The 16,783-nt window shown below is 42.8% G+C and overlaps 1 protein-coding gene across 4 annotated transcripts in view; it reads right to left on the bottom strand.

Moving 5' to 3' along the window:
• The window catches only part of atg16l2 (ATG16 autophagy related 16-like 2), a 46,072-nt gene that overhangs the window by 10,953 nt on the left and 18,336 nt on the right, over positions 1-16,783 (bottom strand). For 3 of the 4 annotated variants that reach the window (XM_080731261.1, XM_080731263.1, XM_080731262.1), the window contains exons 13-16: positions 13,192-13,312; positions 11,035-11,140; positions 7,592-7,738; positions 672-719 (exon numbers count right to left, since the gene is read on the bottom strand). In XM_080731261.1, coding sequence (XP_080587387.1) covers positions 672-719; positions 7,592-7,738; positions 11,035-11,140; positions 13,192-13,312 — 422 coding nt within the window. The remainder of the gene's footprint in view (positions 1-671; positions 720-7,591; positions 7,739-11,034; positions 11,141-13,191; positions 13,313-16,783) is intronic. The other variant, XM_080731264.1, reaches the window with a different exon arrangement.

Raw genomic sequence — 16,783 nt, 5'->3', positions numbered from 1 at the left:
GTCTCTCAGCTTTCCTACTGTCTGTCTCTCCTACACTGTCTCCCTCTCAGCTTTCCTACTGTCTGTCTCTCCTACACTGTCTCCCTCTCAGCTTTCCTACTGTCTGTCTCTCCTACACTGTCTCCCTTTCAGCTTTCCTACTGTCTGTCTCATTCGCGTTTATATAGCGCTTTACAGCAATATCTCCCTCTCAGCTTTCCAACTATCTGTCTCTCCTACAATGTCTTTCTCTTAGCTTTCCTACTGTCTGTCTCTCCTACAATGTCTCCCACTCAGCTTTCCTACTGTCTGTCTCTCCTACACTGTCTCCTTCTCCCCTTAGTCTCCGTCTACCTCGGCCGTCTGGATACATCTATATTCCTTGTATGGGCTTGGGCGGCCTGTACATCTCTGAATTGTTCAAAGTAGAAACAAAACAGGCACAACGCAAAACAATAGTTAATTGGGTGCACAAGGGTCAACAAGTAACCAACGATTAAAACAAAGAACTGCCAGCACTCCAAAATCCCTCTGGTGCTCCCCAATTATAAAAATATAAACTTCTAAATCCTAGTAGTTAGTTTTCAGAAAAATCTATGATGTTGCTACTGAATATCAGTAGGTTCTCAAATGTTCTCATGTCAAGAACCCCCAAAAGGGTCTTAATAATTTAACTTAAAACACAAACTGACCTGAAAATAGCTTTGGTGCAGTCACTTCCACATTTAAATCCCTCCGCTCTGAGAGAAAGAAAGAGAAAAAGAGAAAGAGAGAGTTGGGACAGAGATGTAAATAACCATTAATCACTGTACATCACACATACAATTAAAGCAATGTAAAAATCTGTTAATAACATCCCAGTCAAAAATATTGTTTCTACCAGCAACGCTCATTTGATCATTGTTTTCTTTTATTTATAATTATTATAGCATAATAATCGGTTATAAAATGCTTTGACTGGGTATTACATGTATGTGTATTTAATAGTCTGTACCAGGGCAGGAATTTCATGGAGGCCATGAAGGCCATGGCCGTCGTTGCCCCTCAGTTTGGCCTTGTGCCCCTCCAAAAAATGGCATGACCTGAGGCCACAGTGGCCTTAATGCCACTATTTTCTCCTCTGTCTCTGGCTTGTCAATGTAGACATGTAGACACCGGTGTCTTGAGTCCCCATTTTTAAACCAATCCAGTATCTTTTATTTGTGCAGGGCTGAGCATAAGATTGTATACCATTTATTTATTTCACAGCAGATATTCAACATATTAAATGTAACCCGTAAATTCAATTAATTGTTTCAATGGACTCCCTTAACATGTGTGGTGAAAAAAGGTACTTCAGGCTACATACAGACACGCACACACGCACGCATACACACACGGCCACGTATAGGAGACGGTGTAACCACCGCTCAAAAAAAAAAGGTTTAGAAAACCAATTAGAATATGGAGTGTGTTCCTTTAGGTCAAAATACTTTCCCCTAAACCGCTCGACAAGACAGGGTTGTCCTCTCTCACCTTTGTTGTTTGCCATTTCCATTGAGCCTTTGGCCATAACCTTACGCTCGCTCAGGGGATACACGGGGATAACCAGGTGGGGGAGGGAGCACAGGGTATCCTTATATGCCGACGATTTGCTCTTGTATATCAATGACCCTATCAAATCCATTCCAGGAATATTGTCTCTGCTAAAAAAGTTTGGGAGGGTCTCCGGATATAAACTTAATCTGTCCAAAAGCGAATTATTTCCTATCAATAAGGAGGCACAGAAACTGACACTCTCTCAATTCCCATTTAAGGTTGCCACTAATTCTTTTAAACACCTGGGAGTGGTGGTGACTAGATCCTTTCAAGACTTATTCAAGTCCAATTTCAAGCCAATACTCGAATCCACCATCAAAGACTTTAATCGCTGGTCCCTACTCCCCATAACTTTAGCAGGGAGAGTAAACTCTGTAAAAATGAATGTGCTACCAAAATTTTTATTTCTCTTTCAGACTATCCCCATGTTCATTAAAAAATCCTATTTTACGCGATTAGACAGGGAAATCTCCCTCTTTATTTGGAACAAGAAACGTGCCAGAATAAGGAAAGAGTTCTTACAAAGACATAAGCAGGAAGGAGGGATGGGGCTACCCAATTTTCAATACTATTATTGGGCGTGCAACATGAGAGCTCTCTCCTTTTGGAATAGACCTTATGAAAGCAATGATCAACCTGCTTGGGTGCAGATGGAGCAAGTCTCATGCCAACCCTCTTCTGCCGGAGCGCTGCTTTTCTCACCCCTTCCTATAGCACAAGAATACACTAGAAAAAACCCGGTTATTACACATTCCCTTAAAATATGGACCAAAATAAGACAGCACTTTGGCTGGCAAATAAACTCTCTCCTGGCGCCCTTGTGTGCAAATCACCATTTCCAACCTTCCCTAGTAGATGACGCTTTTCAGTTATGGCACCGTAATGGTATTAAAAGGTTAAGGGATCTATATATTGATGGCATATTTCCGTCATTTGAATTATTAAAGAGGAAAATCGACCTACCTCAAACCCATCATTTCAGATATCTCCAGATTCGCAATTATATCAGAACTAACACAACTACATTTCCTAACAAACCTAGCACTCAGATGGATTCATTGTTCCTAGCAGATCCTTCATCTAGAGGGGTAATATCATACATGTATGACTTTATATCTAATCAATTGGGAACCTCTCTTGATTTTCTCAAAACTGCATGGGAGGGAGATCTGGGTGTGGACCTGACTGGGCTGTGGAGTGATGCACAGGAGAGTGTTCATTCGGTTTCTGTTTGCGCCAGGCACGGCCTCATACAATTCAAGGTGCTGCATCGACTATATTACTCAAAGGTCAAGCTTTCCAAAATGTATCCCGACACAGATCCCATGTGTGACCGTTGTAAGGTTTTCCCGGCCACACTGGGGCACATGTTTTGGTCATGTCCAAATCTGTCCAACTTTTGGAATACTATATTTAAAACTCTCTCGGATATTCTGGGATATAGAATAGATCCCGACCCTGTTATGGCAGTGTTGGGGATTCCGGGAGAGAATAGTCCCCTTAGAGGACGTGACTCCACAGTGGCGAGATTCGTGACCTTTATGGCACGCAGGTTAATTCTAATGAATTGGAAACAAGCTCAGCCTCCTGCATTTAAAATGCTGGTTAATGATGTCATGCAGCACCTTAAGTTAGAAAAACTAAGATTTACTCTACGGGGTTCTATAGAAAAGTTCTTTAAAACCTGGCAACCTTTCATGGACTATGTAAATGCTAGGCATTGAATTTCTTCTGGCTTACGGTGGTTCGGAAATGGGCCAATGGTCATCACGGAGAACACATGAAGAATATATAATGATGAAAATGTAACCTTCATGCACTGTCTTTTTTTCTTTTTATTTTGTCTCGTCTTTGGCTCGGTTGTGTGTTTTTTCCTTTTTGTTCTGTTTAATGTATGTAATGTCTGATGTATGTTTCTGGGGTGGGGGGGAGGAGGGTGTGTGTTTGTTTTTTGTGGTATACTCATCTACAAAGTATAACCAATATTGTATAGATTCATTTGTATGCCTGTATGTCCTTAAAAAACCTGTATAAAACCAATAAACAGATAAAAAAAAAAAAAAAGAATATGGAGTGTGTGCGTAAGATCTTTTCAGTTATTACACGGCTTGGTTGAATGCTTGATTCTGATTGATCAATCGCTGAACTCAGCTGTGAATTATTTCCGTATAATGACCGCTCTGCTCTATGCCTAATCAAAGGCTCAGAGCACCTGCTGCACGCAGGCTGCACTGCGTGAATTTTATGCCGTATCCAACATGACAGCCATGTAAACAAACACACAGTGTCATTTACAACTAAACGTTGCTCTCAAGAATGCTTTTAAAAATATTTGAAGATGGATTCTATTTGATCAACACATCCTTGTTTTCCAAGGCACCGTGTTGCGCTGGGGGGGAACACCCAGCACAACACTTGTGGAACACTTTCAGTACTGTAAACTAGGAAATACTTTGGTTTGATTTTAGTTTTTAGTAAAATTATTAATGTATTTATTAAGTAACCGTGCAATAAGCGGGATAATCCGCGTTGTGCCATATCAGCCTTTTTATCACTCGATAATGACCGCTGAGCAAGACGTTATCTCTTACTTAAAGCTATACTGTGTAAGATGCTCAACTAGTGGTCAGTAGCCCTATAGCAAACCGCAGTCGCGTCCGCGTCTTTCGGCCGTTTTTCGTACCTTCCCACCCCCGCGTCTGCCTCCACCTCGCCGAGAGCTATCTTTAGAGGGGTCCCTGGTTCCTGTGCGTTCAGGCATTCCGGAGAAACGGACTACTTCACCCTGCCTGGTAGGCGAGATTACCTTTTGAGTATATACCTATTTGAGACACACGGGCTACTACAAATATGGCCGCCATAGCGACCCCACTTCAAGATGCGCTGTGATTGGCCGGCAGTGTATAACCCTCGCTGTGATTGGCCGGTAGTGTGATGACGCAATTTTTCCGCGAAAACCGGTCCCCGGTAGGGATCATAGAAAACATATAAAGAGAAGGCTTTAGAAGCTGAAAATAACGGAGTGGGGGTTCTAAAACTTTAGCGATTTAACAGTTAGGACAATTGTAAGATTTGTTTTATAAAAAAAGTTACATGGTATAACTTTAAAGGTCCTACACCATGCATTTAAAAATAATTGATATAACATTGTTTGTGTCCCAAAAACGTTTTTCAAAAGGTTTGAGGCTAAATTACCACTCCTGAATACAGAGCCCCTGTCATTTCTGCCTGGCTTTCAGAGCATTTTCAGCTGCAGTACCACTTTGTCCTGAGTGGGAGGACTGCGCTATTGAGCCAGTTTTGGCCCCACACTCCTCCCCACCTCCTGCTCAGCAGGCCTGCCCAACCCTCCCCAACCCTCTCCCAGTTCCTCCTGCCTCCTTCTCAGGCCTCCCCACCCCTCACTCAACACAGCAGTAGGTCTCAGAACGGGCTGTCTGAGAAAGGTCCCGATTGTGATGTCACATTCGGGACCTTTCTCAGACAGTCTGAGACGTGCTTACATAGATCTGCCCATAAACTGAGAAAGACACAATGGTCAGAAATATGACTTTATGAGGATAGAACTTGCTGGTGGGATACCAAAAAAAACACATAAAAATTGGAAAAATGAAAATTCATGGTGTATCCCCTTTAAGCCCATTTCCACTGTAGGGCCAACCCAGAACTAGAACCAGAACTTTCCAGAACCAAGAACTTTCAAGAACCTGTGAGTTCTGCTTACGTTTCCATATAACCAGAACGAACCGGGAAGGTCCCAAAAAAAGACCAGCAGCACTGCTGGCCCCGCCCATAGGTTTCCAGAACTAAAGTTTAGTTCTACCTCAGGAGCGGGACCTAAAAAAGGTTCCAGGAACCTCGTCTGGAACCGGGGCGTACACAATGGAAACAAAACCAGAACCAAAAAAATAGTAGGAGGCTGGGGAGGTGTAGGGGGTTTGAAAACGCAACGCCGCAGGAGCAGCTGTGATCAAGCTGAACGTGAAGTGTGAACAGTGAACCGCCTGCCTGAAACTATCGCTACGCTAGATTTTAGAGATGTAAAGTAGATTGTAATCCATCTGCTATGTTAAATATCGTCACTGTCGGGCAGAAACCTCGTATCTCCAAGTTTCAAATTTGTATGTTTTTTCGTAAAGTAAAGCCCTGCTTCACCATACAAGGCCGTTGTACAAAAGTAGTGAAAACAGCAGATCTATAAGCACGTGCTTGTAGATCTGCTGTTTTCACTAGTTTAGTTCATTTCTAAAATGATAAAAAATAACGGTTTTGGACATTCAAGGTTTCCACCCGACAACGACGATATACATTTTTATATCTCAATTACATATCTCTAAAAAAGCTTCCTTTGACCCAAAAAGTGTGAGATACATTTTTTAAGTTACAAATCCTTCCATTCAAGAATTCCACGTATGTTTTAGGAGGACATTTTACTTTTCTCTATTGGACGGACGGACTGACAGACAGACAATAGGTTATTAAAGGGATATTTCACTTTAAAAAAAAACCTTTGGTCATTTTATTGTCTAATCAGGCTTTTATGAACACCCTGGACAGATCTGAATTTGCTTGATTCAATATTTAGATATTTGATGTAAATGTTACCAGGCCCTCCTCCTGCAGGACGCCTCCCCATACACACCCATTTTAACCATGATGAATTAATTAAAAACACCCATTATTTTCTTCTGGTGACTCATAATACCCTCCTAATATGTGAGCAGGGCGTGCTTTTTTGATAAACTTTTTCATTTATTTTTAATAATTCTTTGGGAAAATGGAAAACATGTAATACAATAACAATTATGTTTTGGATGAATTTATCATGGTTAAAATGGTGTTTGAAGTTACAATGGGTGTGTATGGGGAGGCGTCCTGCAGGTGGAGGGCCTGGTAACATTTACATCAAATATCTAAATATATCTAAAAATATCTAAACTTGTGATGGGACAGTTAAAAAGTTAAGGCCGTCTGAGGCTGCACTCAGACTGGAACGCACAAGTTGAGTGAGAGTTGTGTGGGGGAGGCGTGGGGCAGAGACGGATGGAAGTCTAGTGGTTTGAAGTCTAGTGCGTGTTGTGTGCTTGTTGGATGGTGCTCTGTGCAACCACAGGACTCGCACTAGACTTCAAACCACTAGACTTTCATCCGCAATGCATTGTGCTGTCTCTGCCCCCCGCTCCCCCCACACGCACTAGACTAGACTTTGTGCCTGCAGGTGTGTGGGAAGCCTGAGACAGTCAAAGTCCCTTTGCTGCAGCTGCAGCTGCAGCGAGTGGAGGGAGGGAGAGGTCAGGGCGTCAATTGGGTATGGCAGGGGTATGCAGCGGTCATACCCTGGGTCCAGGGGGGGGAAATAAAAGTTACTTTTAAATATAAATCCATGAATGTCTCTTTGTCTATCTGTGATGGTTATTATGTTGTTAAATTACAGTAAAATAACTACAAATGCAAAATGGTCATTTTAACAACGTATTATAATTATATTCTCTCCCCATCTTGACAAAATGGTATATTCCCAGGTTCCGCAGGTCAGCTGCACAGGTGCAATGCATTATTGTTAATTGTGGCACGTTTACTAACATGCCAACTTTAGCTGCACTTCAACAACCATTCCAGGCTGCCATATCCAACCCAAGAAACCATAGAAACCCGGGTGAAAAACTGACAAAAAAACGAGTGTGCGCATGAGGACTCCCATCTTTGCCATACCCTAGCTTTTGGTGAACTGACGCCACTGGGAGAGTTGATGATGATCACACAGTGTCACAGACAGAGAGTATAGATGTTGGATCATCATAATATTTGGCTATTGTCGGCTATTTTCACAGTAACAAGTGTACTAAAGCAGTCATTAAACATTCAGTAGCCCAACTGTTACGGACGCGACCGGCAACGGGTGCGTTCAAGAGTATCGAAACGAGGCATCGTTCGTTTTTACGCGAACCGATACTCAATAGTACCGACGTCATGCGTTCGATACCATTTAAAGTAGCGACTTGGGTAGGTACTCAACCCTAGCCGGAGGTGTTACCTGAAGCTCAGCCTCTCATTGGTCCTCAGGTCCAGCAGCTGGAGGCTGTCGTCACGGCAACAGCAGAGCAGCTGCCTCTGATAGGGACACATGTCCAGTGATGTCACCTTCCCCTGGACGCACACCTCCTGAGTGCAGCTACACACCCTGCACCCACGCACACACACACACACACACACACACACACACACACACACACACACACACACACACACACACACACACACACACACACACACACACACACACACACACACACACACACACACACACACACACACACACACACACGCATTGTGCATTTCTTAATCATTCTCTCAAATTCTCAACCTTTTCAGGCTGCGACCCCCAAAATAAGAGTTGAGGCATTACATTTTGTATAACACGGTTCTATTGTGAAAATAGCAGATCTACATGCTCACAACGCCTCACAAAGCATGTAGATCACTGCCTAAAATATTTGACAATTTGACCAATGTTTAATTGGTATAAAAAGGTCCTTACATTTTCACTTTAGAAATGTGCAGATACCCTCTATACACTTAAACCTTATGTTGGTTTGTTTACTGTTGAGTGAGAAAACAATGTTTCACATTAAGCCAATCATCTGGGGGACCCCCCCAAAAAGATTTGGGGACCCCCCCTGGGAGACGTGGGAGTCCCGACCCACAGGTTGAGAACCACTGCTCTATTGGAATGAAACTAGCAAATGTCATCTGTCTGTCTGTCTGTCTGTCTGTCCACTGTCTCACTCCACAGGGGGTATGACTGGTTGCTAGGTAACAGGGGAAGATGGGGAGTTGTCGTGATGAAGGTTGAAGGGTGTGTGTGTGTGTGTGTGTGTGTGTGTGTGTGTGTGTGTGTGTGTGTGTGTGTGTGTGTGTGTGTGTGTGCGTGCGTGTGCGTGTGTGTTAGGGATGGGACGATAAGCGATATTATCGTATATCGTGATAAAAAACACTCACGATAATCGTATCGTGGAGATTTAATATATCGTGAAATTATCCTCTGTCATGCACTGGGATCAATTCACCTTTTATTTGCCGAGCTGCATATCTGGTACCACTTAAACCCTCTATAATTGGTAAAAGGTACTTATAATATACGTACTTGATACAGTATTTTTTCACTCTCTATCAAATGTTTTTGCCAAAAAATAGCCGATCTACAAGCTCACAACGCGTCGCAACGACGCGTTGTGAGCTTGTAGATTGGCTATTTTTTGGCAAATGTTCCACCCCAGGATAATGGATTTTTTTTTTTTTTTTATATCCCACAATTTTGTAACCCATTTTTTCACCCAGTGCCAATTGCCTATGTAATCCTGGGCTCTGCTCTCCCTCTGCCAACCTGGGGAGGCAGCGGACTGACCTCATGCTTCCTTCTATGCACGAGGAGTCCAAGTTGCTTCTTTTCACCTGACAGTGGAGATTTCCCTGGTTTGGACGTAGAACGTGGAAGAAACACGTTATTCCAACCAGTTCCTTTCCCCTCCATCAGGCGCCCCGGCTGGCCAGGGGGAGGCATTATTGAGACCAGGATTACGTGCATGTTTTTGTGAGGGTATCAACCCTAGGAGACACGGGGAGAACATGCAAACTCCACACAGAAAGGCCCTATCGCCAACCCCACCTAGGGTGTGGGCGCTGATGACGCGGAGGAGGAACACGCCGCCAGTGCCCACAGCGTCCCCCGGCGGGAATCGAACCCAGGACCTTCTAGCTGTGAGGCGAAGCGCTAACCACTGCGCCACCGTGCCCCCGGATAATGGATTTTGATTATCGCATTGAATCGCGATTTCTTTTTTCACAATAATCGTGATATGAAATGTTTATATCGTCCCATCCCTAGTGTGTGTGTGGACTGTGGGTGTGTGTGTGTGTGTGTGTGCGTGGGTGTGTGTGTGTGTGGGGCTGGGGGTGAATATGCGCACGACGTGTATATTTGCAGATACACTAACACAGCGCTATTCAACATGCGGCCTCATACCAATAAATATACCGTAATTGCTGGACTATAAGCCGCACCTGAATATAAGCCGCACCAGCAAAATTTAGAACAAAACCAAATGTTTACATATATAAGCCGCACCTGACTAAATGCCGCAGATGTGCCTCCCGCTAGAGCGCCCCTGGTGGCCGTTAGCTGTAAAAATCTATATATAAATCCTTGTTAAAGACCATTGTAAAACGAACTAACTGGCCGTTCTCTATATAAGCCGCACCACTGTATAAGCCGCAGGGTTCAAAACATGGGAAAAAAGCCACGGCTTATAGTCTGGCAATTACGGGTATATTTTGTCTACTTTCAGTGTGGTCAAATCATTTCTGATATCATTTTTCAGTTTCTCTCCAAAAACACTAGGAAACTATTTGTGTCTTGTTTTATACATTTTTTTTTTATTTTTTTAGCTATTTTGTTTGTTCCAAAAGAAGAGACTTCATCATTTCATCATTAATCATTCCATGACAATCTTTTTGTTCAATGAGGTTTGGCCTTATAGATGGACATGTGGCTGTTTTCTGTGTGTGACCATCATTACATGTAGTGTAGTACAAAATCATGGTCTAAACATTCAACATAGGGCCGTCATTTTTAGCTTGCTGCCCTTGGACTTTTGTATTTTGCTGAGTGGACACCGAGCCATCTAAAGTTGAGTAGCCCTGCTACTAGCATCTATTGGCCATTTTAGGAATTGAGTTAAAAAAAACATTGTTGCAAAGGCATTTATTTTCTTTATTCTCTGTGTACTGTGCAGTGTGCATGTATGGATATGCTATTCATTATCTGGGTTAGGCAGGCAGTGGACCTAAAGCAGAAAAACTATATAATGCAATTGTTTTTACTAATATCGCGGTATCGAGGATTTCAACGTTATCGAATATCGAAGGTTTTCCTAATATCGCCCAGCTTTACTGTCAACATATTGTCTTTATATGTTGATCTTATGTTATTTCTATGTGAATGGAAATGTTAGTGTAGTGTAGTGTAGTGTGTGTGTGTGTGTGTGTGTGTGTGTGTGTGTGTGTGTGTGTGTGTGTGTGTGTGTGTGTGTGTGTGTGTGTGTGTGTGTGTGTTTTTCTAGCTATAATTATGGGGACTAAACGCATGTTCACACAGTCACCTGCAGGGGACCTCTGACAGTGTGGGGACAAAATAGTAGGTCCCTACAACGGTTAGGGTTAAGGTTAGGGTTAGGGTTTAGGTTTAGGGATAGAGGTTAGGGTAAGGCCACAAGACTTGCATAAAAAATAATGGAAGTCTATGTAATGTCCCCACAAGTGATGTAAAAATATTGTGTGTGTGTGTGTGTGTGTGTGTGTGTGTGTGTGTGTGTGTGTGTGTGTGTGTGTGTGTGTGTGTGTGTGTGTGTGTGTGTGTGCATGTGCGTGTGTGTGTGCGTGTGTGTGTGTGTGTGTGTGTGTGCGTGTGTGTGTGTGTACCTGCTGTCCCACATCCTGATCTTGCCGTCATAGTGTCCACTGATCAGACTGTTGACTGAACACACAACGTCACTACAGTACGACAACACCTCCACCGTGTGCACACCTGAACAACACAACATGAACACATCATCACAGGGTCAGTCAGCAAGTAAACCAGTCAGCAAGTAAACCAGTCAGCCAGTAAGCAAGTAAACCAGTCAGCAAGTCAGCAAGTAAACCAGTCAGCCAGTCAGCAAGTAAACCAGTCAGTCAGTCAGCAAGTAAACCTGTCAGCTAGTCAGCAAGTAAACTAGTCAGCCAGTCAGCAAGTAAACCAGTCAGCCAGTCAGCAAGTAAACCAGTCAGTCAGTCAGTCAGCAAGTAGTCTCTCATGGCCAGACTAGAGATGCTCCGATTGCGATTTTTGGGGCCGATACCGATCAACTGGAATCAGTGTCTGCCGAATACCGATATTCTCGACCACAGCGTCAAATCCATAAATTCTTCTATTTATTGTGTTACTGTAGTAGCATTTATATATTTAATGATTCTTACAAAACATTGACATTGTATATTAAGTATAAACATTAGGAGATTGCAGGCTGAGGTCCTTTAGTGTCCAATTCAGCATGTAGGAGTTGAAGCTGAGGTTACATTCAGTCCCACAGATAAATATTGTGAAAATAGCTGATCTAGCTTGTAGATCGGCAAAGCCAATAGAGGCAAAGCCGATAGAGGCATTATCGGCAAATGGTGATCGCTCACCGTTCAATAGGCACATCTCTAGGCCAGACTGTGTGTTGACTCCCACGATTTTTCAAATGCTCCCGTCATACAGTCTGGGCGGTAACGGAAGTCTTATGATGAGTATCCGGATAAAGCAGAAGTGAAGCCTCCTCCCCACTTCCGTTAAGTTTTTATCATTTATCCTAATGTAAATAAGTCATCTAAGCATGTTTAGCTTGCTGCTAAGAGAAATTACATTTTAAAATATATTTTCATGAACGGAAATGCCAGCTTCCATAACACGCCATTGAGGAGGTGTAGTTTCAGACACTATATAGCCGGGGTCAGCAACCTTTTTGAAATGAAGTGCCATGTTATTTTCTAGAATAGATTGTCAGTGAGCCATGTCAACATAACATTTAATGACACCCCATCACAATTCGGAAATATTTTGATTGTCAGGGACGTTGTTATAACAATCATTAGACTGAGTGTTGAATTATGTGCCGGATGTAATTTGCAGACTTAATTTAATTGACCACGTTTAAAATAATATTTGATTTTAAAATGAAAATCCTTTCTCTCTCATACTTCTGCCAATGTGCCAGTGATCACCCTCCCCTGTGTCAATGTTGGCACCCATGCCTAAGGTTGCCTACCCCTGGTATATAGCATTCGGAGATTGTGGAATAGTTGTTTGGCTACGCGAGACTAGTCAGTCAGTAAACCAGATAGTAGGGCTGTCACGATTATGACATTTTACATGATGATTAATTGTCGCTAAATAATTGCGATTAACAATTTAATCGTGTTTTTGTCATTGATAATTACATTTCTGTTTGGCTTGTAGGCTTTGAAGTTGCACATGGCAGATATGACACATAACCTAAATATACAAAGAAATGACTTACATATTTGACAACTTTATAACATTGATAGTGGAAATAGCTGATCTACAAGCTCACAACACGTCGTGTTTTTGAAAATGATTGAAAATATATGAAAGTTTTTCAACAAGTAAACGATTATGACGATTATGACAAAAATAATTGTGATTATGTCAAATAATCGTGATTAGACGATTATTATGTAATAATTGTGACAGGCCGGGGAATTATCGCTCTTTCGAATGACCGTCATTTCGACAAAGGAGCGTCGGGACCCACCCCACGGAGGTTAAGGTTAGGGTAAGGGTTGGGTTGGGTGTCAAAAAGATGACACGTAGTAACAGCGAAACGCTCCAGTCAGTCAGTCAGTCAGTCAGTCAACCAGTCAGTCAGTCAGTCAGTCAGTCAGTCAGTCAGTCAGTCAGTCAGTCAGTCAGTAAACCAGTCAGTCAGTCAGTCAGTCAGTAAACAGTAAACCAGTCAGTCAGTCAGTCAGTAAACCAGTCAGTCAGTCAGTAAACCAGTCAGTCAGTCAGTCAGTCAGTCAGTCAGTGAGTCTTACATGCTGCTCGGTGCAGGTCCCAGGTCTTCAGTGTTCGGTCTGCGCTGGCTGTTATAACCTGATGAACCCCTGGCCTGAACCTGACCGATGTCACCTTACGACTGTGACCTGTCAGACACAACTACACACACGCACACACACACACACACACACACACACACACACACACACACACACACACACACACACACACACACACACACACACACACACACACACACACACACACACACACACACACACACACACACACACACACACACACACACACACACAGACAGACAGACAGACAGACAGACAGACAGACAGACAGACAGACAGACAGACAGACAGGTACGCACGCACGCACGCACGCACGCACACACACACAAAATACGTTTATCATTCTGACAGGCGAACACAGTATTTTGGGTAATGTGAGTGAAACCATTTTGGTTGGTAATGTTATTTATTCTTCCTTCTTCCTAAATAAAGTGCTTTGGGTTTTTTTATGGAATGTTTTTGCCTCCAAACTGTTAACTCAAATTATTTTGGGGGGTCCCCAGATGATTTAATAACATTGTTTTCTCACTCAACAAACCAACATAACGTTTAAGTGTATAGACGGTATCTGCACATTTCTAAAGTGACGATTAAAGGAATTTGTAATACCTCTAAAATTACAAATGACATTTGGCCAAATTGTCAAATATTCGAAAGATTTTGAAAATAGCAGATCTACATGCTCACAACGTTGTGAGCATGTAGATCTGCTGTTTTCACAATAGAACCGTGTTATACAAAATGTAACGACATTGCTTGTCAGGGTGGGGGGGTCCCCCAGTTAAAATGTGATTATTTTGGGGGTCGCGGCCTGAAAAGGTTGAGAACCACTGCTTTAAAACAAAGTTTTGTGCCCGTTGCTGTGTCAGATGACAACTTTATCCGGTAACTTGTATTCTAAATAACCAACTCCATGAAGTAACTGCTTATAAAGCATATGGTAAAGCCTGTGGTATAAACTGATGGCCTAACTCAAATATCAGCCACAAACAACTTCAGGTCAGGTTGCTTAGGACCTTTTATTTTAGAACAATGAATGAGGACACGGCTGACTAAAGTGTCATTTTATTTATTATTTATTTATCCCCATGCTCTCCATCACTACAAGTTTCGTTTTGTAAGGGGGGCCACATCATCAAGATGGCAGAAGGCGAACATCTTACATTTCAAAGATGGCCATCATGCAATATCTATCAGTGCCAATATTTCGGCTTCCAAGCCAAGGTCAATCTTGGTGTAGAAATATATCATGTTTTTGGGAATCAAGGAATTCAATAAAGTGGTATGGACCGCGAATTAGCTTGTAGGTCTGCTTTTTTAGACAATTCGAGAGACTTTGGGCAAATCTTTGAATATGTATGTTTTAAAGTGAAAAAATATATTGTGGGGGTCTTGGGGGTCCAATGGGTCCATGGAACTAAACCTTTTCAGATGGGGATCTACTGCCAAATATATATAATTATAATTTCGGTTTGAGCACCACTCATATAGCAACATTTATTTTTAAAACTGTTAGGATTTAGAAGACACAATCTGCCTCAGGTGTCAAGTTACTTCAACACTGCATAATATTCACAATGTGTGTGGGTGTAATCATGACAGTCTAGCCACTTAAACCCTCTTCCTTAGTTGACTGGGATCCACCATGGCTCTGTAGGAGGTTACATCATCAAGCATTTGACATCACAACATTGTCATCACAACCAATGTACTTGTCTTTAAAAGTAAACGTCCAATTAACCAAATGTCATTCAACAACTATTCCAACTAATTAAACTGTCCTTTAACAGCTCATCCTGTAAATGTGTTGCACTGATTTACGGTGGTGCTTGTGTGTGAAATGTTTCACTGGACGATACATCTGAAAGGAGGACCTAAGAAATCCTACCATGCTGCTGTGGTAGTCAGACACAAGCTGTACTCATTTGGAGGATACAAGAACTACCTGAAAATCAGTGATCAGATTGAAGTCCACATCTTCAACACAGTGTCTTTGCGTTGGAGGAAGTTGCCACCAGTGACAATTGGAAGAGGACAAAGTCCCATTGAGGTTCCCTTTGGGCGCTGGGGCCACACAGCTGAGCTGGTAGAAGAAATTGTCTACATCTGGGGAGGTTATCCTTACTGCAACGTTCTTTACGCCTTTGATGTTGACACCCACAGCTGGTTCAAACCCAGTATTTCTGGGTCTATTCCAGAAGCAAGGAGACGCCACTCAGCCTGTGTCCTGGAGAAGGTCATTTATGTGTATGGAGGAGAGACCCAGCTGACTGGATATACTAATGACATGTACAAGTTGGACACCACCATAATGGTCTGGTCTTTAATTACCACCAGGGACACTGCACCACCTGCTTCATACTGTCACTCTGCCATCATCATTGGAACAAAGATGTTTGTATTTGGGGGGAGGGGGGGCCAGGGGGACTTAAACAGCAATAGTGTGTTTGACACAGAGACCAACTGCTGGCTGAAGACACTTTCTGCACAGCTTCTCCCAGAAGAACGTTCATGTCATTTAGCCTTTGCCTACAATGGAGAGCTGTACGTATTTGGTGGCTGGAATGGGAAACGGAAACAGTGCTTCAATGATCTGTGGAATTTCAGTCCAGAGTCCTTTTCCTGGAAGCAGGCTGAGACCAAGGGGAAAGGCCCCTGTAGGATGCGTGGGATGTGCTGTTGCATGGTGGAAGGTCGTATCATCATCTTTGGAGGATTCAGTTACAAAGCCTACCATGATGACCTGTACATCTTAGATTTAAGTCCTAGCCTGAAGACGTTATGCAAGCTATCAGTTATTCATTATGGTCTGGATAAGTCTGAACTCCCACATGACATCAGGTGGGAACTGAAAACCATGACTACCAACAGCAACAAAACAAAATGACAGCCCACAGACACACACACACACACACACAAACACACACACGAAAGTGGCTTGGAAGCCGAGATATTGGCACTTTTATGTTTTTTCTACATAGTGGTGGCCGCCATATTTAACTCATTTGCTGCCTTTCAGGCTGAACTGCCAAATTCTCCATATACTGCCATGTAATCCACAGTGCACGGATCATGCACGCCCATGCACAGAGCATGCACCACGTGCGAGCAGGGACGTGCTGGCCATTGGGAAAAGCGGGACAACTCCTGAACGGCTGGTTCATTCCCGGCCGGTCCAGGCCGGCCATTAGGAAAAAAATCAAAATAAAATGTCGGCCTTCGTTCCATTTTGGGGGCTGGGCGGCCAACAAAGTAAATCGTCACTGTCGGGCATAAACCTTGTATCTCCAAGTTTCAAATTGATACATTTTTTCGCAAAGCAAAGCCCTGCTTCATCATACAAGGCCGTTTCATAAAAGTAGTGAAAACAGCAGATCTACAAGCACACAACGCCTCTTAGATCGGCTGTTTTCACTATTTTAAATCATTTTTAAAATGATAAATACAAAACAAACGGTTTTGGACATACAAGGTTTCCACCCGACAACGACGAAATATAACTCATGTACATTAATTGGCCCACTGGCTTGTCACTTGTCATGATCTGAAA

This window comes from Nannobrachium achirus (genome assembly GCF_963921795.1).
Source record: "Nannobrachium achirus genome assembly, chromosome: 8".
Taxonomy (NCBI): Eukaryota; Metazoa; Chordata; class Actinopteri; order Myctophiformes; family Myctophidae; genus Nannobrachium; species Nannobrachium achirus.
The sequence above is the reverse complement of the archived record's forward strand: the minus strand, read 5'-3'. Positions and strand labels throughout refer to the sequence as shown.